Source organism: Gopherus evgoodei, chromosome 5 (assembly GCF_007399415.2).
Source record: "Gopherus evgoodei ecotype Sinaloan lineage chromosome 5, rGopEvg1_v1.p, whole genome shotgun sequence".
NCBI classification, from domain to species: Eukaryota; Metazoa; Chordata; order Testudines; family Testudinidae; genus Gopherus; species Gopherus evgoodei.
In genome coordinates this window covers 16,176,272-16,188,767 of record NC_044326.1, presented here as the reverse complement: position 1 = coordinate 16,188,767, position 12,496 = coordinate 16,176,272, and the positions used below count along the sequence as shown (strand labels likewise).

At 44.0% G+C, this 12,496-nt stretch overlaps 1 protein-coding gene across 6 annotated transcripts in view; it reads right to left on the bottom strand.

The window, feature by feature from the left end:
* Nucleotides 1-12,084, bottom strand: part of MAEA (macrophage erythroblast attacher) — a 125,156-nt gene extending 113,072 nt beyond the window's left edge. Inside the window, exon 1 of one of the 6 annotated variants that reach the window (XM_030563472.1) lies at nt 11,801-12,084. Coding sequence is in view for 4 of the 6 variants with exons in the window: in XM_030563470.1 (XP_030419330.1) it covers nt 11,065-11,163 (99 nt within the window). In the remaining 2 variants the exon portion in view is untranslated. The other 5 variants (XM_030563470.1, XM_030563467.1, XM_030563473.1 and 2 more) reach the window with 5 other exon arrangements.
* Between the last annotated feature and the right edge of the window lie 412 nt (nt 12,085-12,496).

Here is a 12,496-nt window from a genome sequence, read left to right as displayed (position 1 = left end):
ATGCAAATGCATCTTCTCATTTTCAGGAGACACTGTAAACACGAAGCAGGCAGCATTATCTTCTGCAAATGTAAACATACTTGTTTCTCTTACTGATTGTCTTAACAAGAAGTAGGACTGATTGGATATGTAGGCTCAGAGTTTTACATTGTTTTATTTCTGAAGGCAGGGTTTTTTTTTGCATAAATGTACATTTGTAAGTTCAACTTTCATGATAAAGAAACTGCACTACAGTACTTGTATTAGGTGAATTGAAAAATACTATTTCTTTTGTTTTTTATGGTGCAAATATTTGTAATAAAAATAAATATAAAGTGAGCACTGTACACTTTGTATTCTGTGTTGCAATTGAAATCAATACATTTTCAAATGTAGAAAACATCCAAAAATATTTAAATTAATGGTATTCTATTGTTTAACAGCACAATTGATCAGGATTAATTTTTTTTTAATTGCTTGACAACCCTAGTACTAATATTTCCAGTTCTTCCTCTTTATTTGCCATGCCCCTTATATTTGTGAACAAATATCTAAGGTGTTGTATAAATTCCATCACTGTTCTCCCTAATTAATCCTATGACCCAATTGTCATTTTTCATTTCCCACCCTTCCGCAACATCTAATTTTTAAATTTTTTTAAAGGCAATTTAAAAAAAAAAAAACCTACCTATGGGCTTTTGTCACTTGCCCCCTTTTTACCTAGTTTAAAGCCCTCCTCATTAGGTTGAGGAGTGTATCCAAAGAGGGTCTTCTCCTTTTTGGTCACATGGACCACATCTATTCCCAGCAGTCCTCCTTCCCAGAGCTGCATTTCATGGCTGAGAAAGCCAAAGCTGCTTCATCCGTTTCTCTGTTCCCTCTCCAATCTTTTGCCTGTCTTGTTTAGTTTGTAATCAAACTCCTCCAGGAAAGAGACAGTCTTCAATATGTGTTTGGACAGTGCCTAACACAACAGAGTCAGTCTTGGTTAGGGCCTCATAGGTACTACTGTAATACAAATAAATAATGCCACAACTCCTACTGGATCATACAATATCCTTCAACTCTATCGTAGTTCAAGTGACAGCACTTCACACAAGATGTTTATACTGGTTTGAGAAGGAAATTTGTATTGAGATATGTGAAAAACTAAAGTTAGCTCATTTATACAGTGTATGTTTATGAAAGTTAAGAAGATAATTAAAATAGAGAGGTTATGCAGCAGTTAACTCATGGTGTTTGGGCCAGTTAAAGCCATCTGGCCTCAGAGTGGCACTTAAGTGTCCTAGCATCTGCCTGCATCTTGCTTTATTAACGCAAAAAGGCATGACAATTTCACAATTTGTGAAATACGCCACACTAATTTATATGTAAATCCTTGCATATGAGCATACAGTATTTCTACCTAGTATATTTTCAGGCCCTGGGCTAAGAAAGGCCAAGTATATCATGAAGGCAACATCTTATGTTTACAGGCACCGAATGATTTTGCTATCATGCCCTGCCAGCAAATATATATGTCTGCCAAAACAGTTGTTTGCCAAATGTATAGGCCTAGAGATAACATGTCATATTGATTAATACATAGATTACTATAACAAAGGATCATGGGGAGGGGTTTAAAAGAAAGTGAGATACACTGAGGAAGCAAGAGCTGATTAGAGAATGCAGGACAAAGAAAGCTTGAATGTATTTTTATACTAAATTTCATGACGCTTAAGCTCTGAAATGCTCTTCATTCACAATTTAGCAAGAATGAAGAGGAGAATTTGATAAGTTTCCTTTACTTCTGTTTTCTAGCAGCTTTCACTAATTTGGTTAATTTCACAATTATATAATAGTATTACAGTAGTGCCTGGAGATGCCAAATATGTTAGGTGCTGTACAAACATAGGAAGCCAATGCCAGACAGTTAATAATCTGGAAACAAAGTGTTGTTGAGGAGAGAAGAGGACTACAAGCAAACATAACAGATAATGTTTTCACCCTCTTACAAGTGTAACTTAATTATTAGTGTCCTGTTTTGAAGCAAATGCTAATAAGATCCCTTCTCCACAAAGTACTAAGGAAATTCCATACTTAAAATGATTTTCTGCAGCTGCAACAGCTTACCGGAAGTCAGAAAATGAAATCTACAGTCCATAGCCACTCTAACACTTGTTTATAAAATTATGCATGTCTCTGCTCATAAGTATATTTTCTTACTTTGGTTGTACTAAACAAATATACTTTATTGCCAGAGAAAAGGTGTGGGTCCCATTAGATCCAAAGCCTGATGGTTCTTCAACATCAAAGTTACTTCAAAAGGTTGCTATAGGAAAATTTAGAGAATGCTTGCACAGAGCCCAACTGCAGAGAAACAGCAATAGTATGTCAGATGATCCACGTCTCTGTGAATATTTTATTTAGCAAAATGGATGGGGTTGCTTGCAGGTAACTGCAAGATCATACTCCTATTCTGCAAATCCTTTTTTTTTTTTTTTTTTTCTTTTGGGTGGTATCATTTATGCTTATCAAGCAGGACTTTGGAGCTGTGCTCTGGCTCCGCTCCAGCTCCAGGCAAAAACCTGCAGCTCCACTGCTCCGTGCTCCAGCTCCAGGCTCTGCGCCAAAGCCCTGGTATCAAGTACATATAAAAGAGTATGAAGTCTTGTCTCTTCTGTTCTCCTTCTCTTCTCTCCAAATCCCACCCACCGAAATAATAATGCAGCTATTCCCTCAAAAGTTTCTGATGATATTGTAAGTCACCTGACTATTGCTCTTGGACATTTCAGCAAATTCAAGACCTAATTAGAACCTTAATTTATTTACAGAATTTTGTTTGACAGTCAAAGTTGGCCTGAGTGCAGGCTGGGAACAACATACAGTATATCTATTCATTTTCTCCCACTGTCCCATTTAAGGTGTACTGGTAAACTACTCTGCACAGCTCAGAAGAACTCGCTACCTTCCAGCGGAGAATGCTACACTGAGTCTAGCGCCACTACTTTAAGAACAGAAGAACGGCCATACTGGGTGAGACCAATGGTCCATCTAGCCCAGTATGCTGTCTTCCAACATTGGATGATGCCAGGTGCTTCAGAGGGAGTGAACAGAACAGATAATCAAGTGATCCATCCTCTGTTGCCCATTCCCAGCTTCCGGCAAACAGAGCCTAGGAACACTTCAGAGCAGATTTTACCTCTCTGCCCACCCTAGCTAATAACCATTGATGGATCTGTCCTCTATGAACGTATCTACCAGATATACTCATTCATAAGCTGCATTTTTTTTTTTAGTACAAAAGGGAAGCACCAGAGAAGGGGGTCAGCTTATGAACTGGTATAGACAGGAAGAGGTGGGACACAGCCCCTCCCACAACAGAGGGGGCAAGGAGAGGCAGCAGCACCAACAAAGACAAAAGGGAAGAGGCGGGGCCAGTCTCTCCACTTCTGGCCATGCTGCTCTCCCTCCAGCCTCCGAAGCAGCTGCAGCTCCAGGGCTGGCAGGCTGCAGCCGTGCCGTTCAGCACTGTCCCCCAGAGCAGACTATGACCACACAACCCAGCCCGCCGGAACATGCTGCAGCCGCCCCGCCCAGCGGAGCAGGCTCTGGCCGGGCCACTCAGCCTGCCAGAGCAGGTCCAGCCAGGTCAGAGATATCCTCCCCTGGCCCTCCCCAGATAAGGTGGGAAGGGATGAGATGGGGAGAGTGTGGGAGTCCTGGGCTAGGGGTGTGGTCATGTGGGAGGTGGTCACAGGCGTTACTCCCCTGACTCCCAGCTTATCCCCTGAAAAAAAATTTCCCCACCAGTTGCTGTCCCGGCCCATCAGGGGAAGCAGCTGGTGCACCAGGACACTTTGTTTACTTAGGTTTACCTCTGTGCCTGCAGATGCTCGAAGTAAACAAACCATCTCGGCCCACCAGCAGCTTATCCTCATGGCCCGGGAGCCAAGGTTTGCTGACCCCTGAATTATGGGGTCAGCTTATGAATGGATTATAAAAATTTTCCATTTTTACTTATCCATCTTAGCAGGGGAGGGGGTTCGGCTTATAAACAAACAAGCTTATGATCAAGTATATACAGTAATTCTTTTTTTAACCTTATTATAGTCTTGGCCTTCACAACATCCTCTGGCAAAGAATTCCACAGGTTGACTGTGCATTGTGTGAAGAAGTACTTCATTTTGTCTTTTTTAAACCTGCTATTAATTACATTTGGTAACACCTAGTTCTAGTGTTACAAGGAGTAACTAACATTTCCTTATTCACTTTTTCCACACCGGTCAAGATTTTATAGACCTCTAACATATCCCCCCTAAGTCATCTCTTTTCCAAGCTGGAAAGTCCCAGTCTTATTAATTTCTCCTCATATGGAAGCTGTTCCATACCCTTAATCATTTTTGTTGCCCTTCTCTGTACCTTTTCCAATTCCAAAATATCTTTTTGGAGGTGGAGCGACCAGATCTGCATACAGTATTCAAGATATGAGAATACCATGAATTTATATAGAGGCAATATATTTTCTGTATTATTGTCTACCTCTCGCCTAAAGATTCCCAACAATCTGTTTGCTTTTTTGACTGCTGCTGCACATTGAGTGGATGATTTCAGAGCATTATCCACAATGATGCCAAGATCTCTTTCTTGAATGGTAACAGCTAATTTAGACCCCATCATTGTATATGTACAGTTGGGATTATGTTTTCCAATATAGATTACTTTGCATTTATCAATACTGAATTTCATCTGCCATTTTGTTGCCCAGTCACCCAGTTTTGTGAGATTCCTTTGTAATACTTCACAGTCTGCTTTGAACTTCACTATCTTAAGTAGTTTTGTATCATCTGCAAGTTTTGCCACCACACTGTTTATCCCTTTTTCCAGATCATTTGTGAATATGTTGAACAAGACCAGTTCCAGTACAGACCCCTGGGGGACACCACTATTTACCTCTCTCCATTCTGAAAACTGACCATTTATTCCTACCCTTCATTTCCTATCTTTTAACCAGTTACTCATCCATGAGCAGACCTTTCCTCTTATCCCATGACAGCTTACTTTGGTGAGGGACCTTGTCAAAGGCTTTCTGAAAATCTAGGTACATGATATCCACTGGATCCCTCTCGTTCACATGCTTGCTGACCCCCTCAATGGCTTTTCAACAGTTGCTTATGCCAAAGTTGACCAATGGCCTTCAAAAGGGGCTAAAACCTCCCAACACTGCTCCCACCTCCCCTTCAGACTAAACAAAGCTACTTTCATTGATACCTGGCTAACACCTGCAGCCCAGAGTCCCAACTTGCCATCACTGAGCAGCTCAGGTAAAAATATTTTGACTTCATCACACTTCTCTCTACCAGTTTCATACATTCACTTCTCGTTTCATCCATCTTGATAATTCAACTTTTTAATATTTAATTATATTTCCAAAAATACAAATGAACTACATTATTTTCTGATGTCACTTGTTTATTTGTACACCAGCTCTGAACCATGCTCAGAGTGTTGACACCCTTTAATTTCCTTTTATCAGTAGATATTGGAGGCTTCTTGTGTTATGCTTTCAGATGAGATGTAAAGCAAAATTCCTTATCAGTGCGGTTTATTAGAGATCAGTGGAACTTTTTGGGAAAGATAGCAAGTAACCCTCATGTCCTGAAGAGGAAGACAGCATAAGTAGTTAAATTCTGTACACTTAAATTACTCCTGTGGATTCAGCTGAGTAAGTCACTTTACTTTCCCTTGAAAAATAATACCATGCAGAATTGCTGAAGCAGAACGTTGATGCACTTTCACTCCAGAAATGACCACAATTTAGCAATAAGAGAGATTTTCCCTATATAGAGAGCCGTAAGCACTCCTTCCCATGAAAGGCACTCTTATGGAACATACTGTAATGTAGAGCTATTACACAACTACTATTATCTAGTGATTTGGACATGAGCAAGTTAAAGGGAGGAAACAGGAAGGATATAAATGTAGTTCTGACCTCCTTTATAGTTTACTTGCAGCAATTAGAGAAAATTGCCAGTGTCCACAGATGGGTAACAAAATATTATAGCTGCCACCACAGTTACCATAATAAGTTTATATGCATGTGTTTTATAGACTGTTTTAAATTCTTAAGAACCAACTAGAGATGAAAAGGACAGAGAATTTTCATCTCTACCAAATGTTTTCTCTAGCATGGATAATGGTTTGAAAACTCCACAGTCAAGGAAACGTAGGGGGATAAATGCAAGTGGTAACTAAATAGAGGCTGCTTCAAGAGGGTTGTTTTGTTTTGGTAATAAGAACCAATATTAAACAGAAAGGAAGCTTCTGGAACACTGAGGGGTGGGGGCAGACAAAACACAAAAAGAGAATTAATTGCCATCTAAACATCACCCTTGTGACATTTAATACTGTTAATACAAGGCTATTTACTCAAGCTGTTTAGATCTCGGATTAGGGTTTTCGATTTCTCGAGGGCTAATTTTAAAGAGTTAAGGAAATTAGTTAGGGAAGTGGATTGGACGGAGGAACTTGCAGATTTAAATGTGGAGGAGGCCTGGAATTACTTTAAGTCGCAGCTGCAGAAATTGTCGGAAGCCTGCATCCCAAGAAAGGGGGAAAAAAACATGGGCAGGAGTTGTAGGACAAGCTGGATGAGCAAGCAACTCAGAGAGGGGATTAGGAGAAAGCAGAAAGCTTACAGGGAGTGGAAGAAAGGCGGGATTAGCAAGGGAAGCTACCTTGGTGAGGTCAGAACATGTAGGGATAAAGTGAGGAAGGCTAAAAGCCGCATTGAACTGGACCTTGCAAAGGGAATCAAAACCATTAGTAAAAGGTTCTACAGCCACATAAATAAGAAGAAAACGAAGAAAGAAGAAGTGGGGCCGCTATACACTGAAGATGGAATGGAGGTTAAGGACAACCTAGGCATGGCCCAATATATAAAGAAGTATTTTGCCTCAGTTTTTAATAAGACTAGTGAGGAGTTTAGCGATGATGGAGGGATGATAAGCGGGAATGTGGATATGGAGGTGGATATTACCACAACTGAGGTAGAGGCCAAACTTGAACAGCTTGATGGGACAAAATTGGAGGGCCCGGACAATCTCCATCCGAGGATATTAAAGGAATTGGCGTGTGAAATTGCGAGCCCGTTAGCGAGAATTTTTAAGCAATCGATAAACTCGGGGATTGTGCCGTACGACTGGAGGATTGCTAACGTAGTCCCTATTTTTAAGAAAGGGAATAAAAGTGATCCGGGTATTTATAGGCCTGTTAGCTTGACATCTGTAGTATGTAAGGTCTTGGAAAAAATTTTAAGGGAAAAAGTAGTCAAGGACATAGAGGTCAATGGTAATTGGGACGAATTGCAACATGGATTTACTAAAGGTAGATAGTGCCAAACCAATCTGATCTCCTTCTTTGAGAAGGTGACAGATTACTTAGATAAAGGAAATGCGGTAGATCTAATTTACCTCGATTTCAGTAAAGCGTTTGACACGGTCCTGCATGGGGAACTGTTAGTTAAATTGGAAAAGATGGGGATGAATATGAAATTTGTAAGGTGGATAAGGAACTGGTTAAAGGGGAGACTCCAGCGGGTCGTATTGAAGGGTGAACTGTCAGGCTGGAAGGAGGTTACTAGTGGAGTCCCTCAAGGATCAGTTTTGGGACCGATCTTATTTAACCTTTTTATTACTGACCTTGGCACAGAGAGCGGGAATGTGCTAATAAAGTTTGCGGATGACACAAAGTTGGGGGGTATTGCTAATACAGAGAAGGACAGGGATACTATTCAGGAAGATCTGGACCACCTTGTAAACTGGAGTAAGAGTAATAGGATGAAATACAATAGTGAAAAGTGCAAGGTCATGCACTTAGGGATTAATAATAAGAATTTTAGATATACGTCGGGGACGCATCAGTTGGAAGCGACGGAGGAGGAGAAGGACCTTGGGGTAGGGTCGATAGCAGGATGACTATGAGCCGCCAATGTGATACGGCTGTTAAAAAAGCAAATGCGATTTTAGGATGCATTAGGCGAGGTATTTCCAGCAGGGATAAGGAGGTGTTAGTACCGTTATATAAGGCGCTGGTGAGACCCCATCTGGAATATTGTGTGCAGTTCTGGTGTCCCATATTCAAGAAGGATGAATTCAAACTGGAACAGGTCCAGAGACGGGCTACTAGGATGATCCAAGGAATGGAAAACCTGCCTTATGAAAGGAGACTCAAAGAGCTTGGCTTGTTTAGCCTGGCCAAAAGAAGGCTGCGAGGGGATATGCTTGCTCTATATAAATATATCAGGGGCGTTAACGTTAGGGAGGGAGAGGAATTATTTAAGTTTAGTTCTAATGTAGGCACGAGGACGAATGGGTACAAACTGGATATTAGGAAGTTTAGACTTGAAATTAGACGAAGGTTTCTAACCATTAGGGGAGTGAAGTTTTGGAACAGCCTTCCGAGGGAAGTAGTGGGGGCAAAAGACTTATCTGGCTTCAAGACTAAGCTTGATAAGTATATGGAGGGGATGTTATGATAGGATAGTTTAATTTGGGCAATTGATCTTGGATTATCACCACATAAGTCTGCTCAATGGTCTGCGGGGAGATGTTGGATGGGATGGGAACTGAGTTACTGCAGAGAATTCCTTCTTGGGTGCTGGCTGGTGAGTCTTGCCCACATGCTCAGGGTTTAGCTGATCGCCATATTTGGGGTCAGGACGGAATTTTCCTCCAGGGCGGATTGGCAGGGGCCCTGGAGGTTTTTCGCCTTCCTCTGCAGCGTGGGGCATGGGTCGCTTGCTGGTGGATTCTCTGCAGTTTGAGGTCTTCAAACCAGTTTTGAGGATTTCAATAACTCAGTCCTGGATTAGGGGTTGTATAAAAGTGGATGAGTAGGGTTCTGTGGCCTGCCTTGTGCAGGAGGTCAGACTAGATGATCATATTGGTCCCTTCTGACCTATGAGTCTAATATTTCATGACAATACAAGGAATATTTCATTCTCATTAAAATGCTGCAAAAATCCCTCATTAAGAGTAAATAGTAGACTTGAAAAAAATGCCTTAAACCTAATTTACAATGACTACCTTCTTCTCCAAATGGGCGACACTTAGTAGATAGCCTTAAATGTTACAAAGAGAGGGGAAAAAAGCAAACCATTGACTCTCACTACACTTCTACCTCGATATAATGCTGTCCTTGGGAGCCAAAAATCTTACTACGTTATAGGTGAAACCGAGTTATATCGAACTTGATTTGATCCATCGGAGTGCACAGTCCCACTCCTCTCAGAGCATTGCTTTACCGCATTATATCCAAATTCGTGTTATATAAGGTGGCGTTATAATGGGGTAGAGGTGTATATGTAGATATTGAAGAATATGAAAGATTGTCTAAACACAATATGAACGTATCAATAAAGAAACCATTGAAATAGGCTTCTTTGTCTATGAATTTCTTAACATTGTTGCTGGCTGTGGAAAGTACCAACAGGGCCTTTTTAAGGGGACTTAAAATTTAACCCATATCTGTCAAGCCTTAAGTACTTCAGGATGACAGGGAAAATAAATCTTCAGATATAAAATGGGAGCCAAGATAGTCCCAAGGATGAAAGGGAAATGAGGAGGTAAAACAGGAGGAAGAAGGGAAGAGCAAGAGACAAATAGGAACAACATGGGCAGAAACCTGCAACACAAAAACAAAAAACCAACCACAACACACTCTATGAAAGTAAAACATGACTTAAGCCCAAAAGTTTACTTTGTTTAACATTTTTGATACACATTATATGAAAAAATATATTCTAGTTAAATCAGATATAAGGGATGGAAAAGGTCTATTAAGCAGACCAGCTCATCTCTCCTCACTCCCATTTAGCCAGTGCAGGATTAGTTCCCTACAGTAAATTCAGCTGCAGTTGAATTGGTTGATCAATACATATAAAAAATATTCTAAATGATCAATCCACCACTTCCTCTGGGAGACTATTCCCCAGTTCAACAGATCTTATTGTCAGCAATATTTACCCTTAATGGTCAGTTTAAAGATTTTCCTTTGCTCATTTTATGATATCAGGCCAGCCTATGCAATTCACCTCCCACCTGGGGAGTTAACACCCTTCAGATACCCTCAGTTACTACATCAGCCACCCCAACCCTTTAGTAGTATCCAGCCAAGCTATAGATATTTAACTCTTTCTTCCTTATAAGCTCTCCAGTCCCTTTAACCATTTTTATCTCCTGACACCCGCAGTTCATCTCCATATTTGGGAAATCAAAATGCCAAGGAACCATATTAACACAAACACGTCCGCCTCTTAACAATGATACATAGCTCTAACTCCTTTAAACATTCCTTCTAAATAATCAATGCTCCCCCTTAAATCATTTTCACTGCTCTGCACCCTCCAGTCTGTCCCAGTCAGACCCCTCTCCACACAGCACCCTTCTGCCACATCTTAGCCATGACATATTCAGTTCTTTCCTTCTCCTAAATCAGCCCCTCCAGTCCTTCAATCGTTTTCATTTTTGTTGCTGCTCTGGGGACTCCACCCCACCTACATCTTCAGGGTACGGAACTGCCCAGGGAGGGCACCGTATTCCAGGCACGTTCCCCAACATCAAAGAAAGAAAATAGCCCTTATTAGTATAGGGCAAGGCAGATGGGGGAGGGAGGTGTCTGAACGGGGTCCGGTGAACTGGGGTCTCCCCACATTACACACCTTGGGGGCCGGAGGGTTTATAACACAGGGGGTGGGGGACCACAGCTTGCCAAGCCCCCAGATCCCTTTCGCCCTGCCCAGCAGGGCCATTAACCACCTCGCCCAACCCCTGCCTGGCCCTCCCCTCCTCACGGGCACCCAGGATGCCTAGCACCCACCTTGAGAGTGGGATACTCCTGCACCTTCAAAGTCATTGAGAGCTGAGCAGCTGATTCCTGCACCGCCATCTTGGATTGGGCACCAACCTCCTCCCACCCCCTCCCCGGCAGAGCCCAAAAGAGCTACCTACAGTGCGCGTTGCATGCTGGGCAATAAAGAACTTCCTCCTCCTTCCTTTCCCCCGCCCCTCTCGTCCCTGATGGAGACGGGCTGAACCAACAGATTACCTCTCCCCCTCTCACAGCCGGGTGGATTGAGCCACTGGACAATAGCGGTGGAAGAGAAAGGGAGAGAGTAGTCATCCAATCATTGCATCCCTTTCGCATCAATCACTTCATAGGGTTTGTCCCGCCCTCTAACTTGTGAAAGCGTGTTTGATTGGATGAACATGGGATTGGGCGACTAGCCACAGAGACAAATCAGGGAGAGCTACGTATTCCCGTAGGCGGGAATTACATCTACGATTGACAGTATTATTTTCCAATCAAGCTATCCAGACTTTCATTCGGTCCAATCAATATCTCCTTTCTGTGTCGGTGGGCGGGACGTAAAAGTACATGTTTATGGTGAGTTAAAGAGGAGGTTTTAACTACCCCCAAGGTGTCCAGAAGGGCGGAATGCACCGCAAGCGAAGCCTGGAGGGGTTCTCTAGCTGTGTGCACTTCGATTGGCAGGCAGAGGGGCCAATGCACGCAGCAGACACGAAGACGGACAAAGCATTGAGCGAATGGGAAGCCAAGGTGGCTGGGAAGGGCGGGTCGTTGTGAGCCGCCTCGATTGTTGCCGGAGTTTGTGTGAGGGGAGGGGAGGGGAGGGGAGGGGGTGATCCCTAGTAAGTCGCGTAGGGAGGAGCGGAGTGAGGCGGAGGCGGAGGCGGCGGGAAGAGGTTTAAATAGCGGAGACAGCGTGAGTCCTCTTCCCCTCAGCTCACCCCAGAGCGGAGACTCCCTCCTGCTCTCTCACCTCGTCCCCTTCCTGCGGGGCACCACTCTCCTCTCCCCTACCGCGACCCGGTCCCTTCGGCGGGGTAGCCACAGCCGCTGGCGGGCGTTTGTCCGGGGCGTCTGGGTGCCCAGGCGCCAGGAGGGAGGTGGTTCTCGCTGCCCCCCTCTCTCCCCGCGGGTTCCAGTCCGGCTGGGCCGCTGGTGGTACCTGCTGCCCCCGAGCTGCGTAAGTTTCCTTGCCTGAGCGGCAGGCGGGGAGAGCGGGGCTCCCTCGGGAGGCCGCCTTCGCCCCCACCCTGCCCCGCTGCTGGAAGGGGCGGGCAGGGCTGCCCTCGCTCCCTCCAGCTGCTGGGACAGCGCCAGGGGAACCGCTCGCCTCCGTCGGCCGTGCGCTGCCAGGGGTTGCGGATGGTGCCCCCTGGCCTCAGACATGGCCCGGCGCTGGTTCACTTTCCGTCGACAGCCTGGCTGAGTCCTGTGCGCGGCCAGCAGGGTCCCCCGGCCGCCTGGCAGGGAGAGACGCTGCCTGGAGCACTAACCCCGGAGAGAGGGAGAGTCTGCCACCCTCCCCTCCTCCTGCCCCAGCTGTGACGGGAAATGGTGCTTGTTCCAGGCTTAGACAGGAAATAGTTCCCTGTCCCGCTCCACTCCTCTCCTGTCTGTTAGTGGGTTGCCAATTTAGATCGGACATATTCCTATAGGTTTCATCACATGA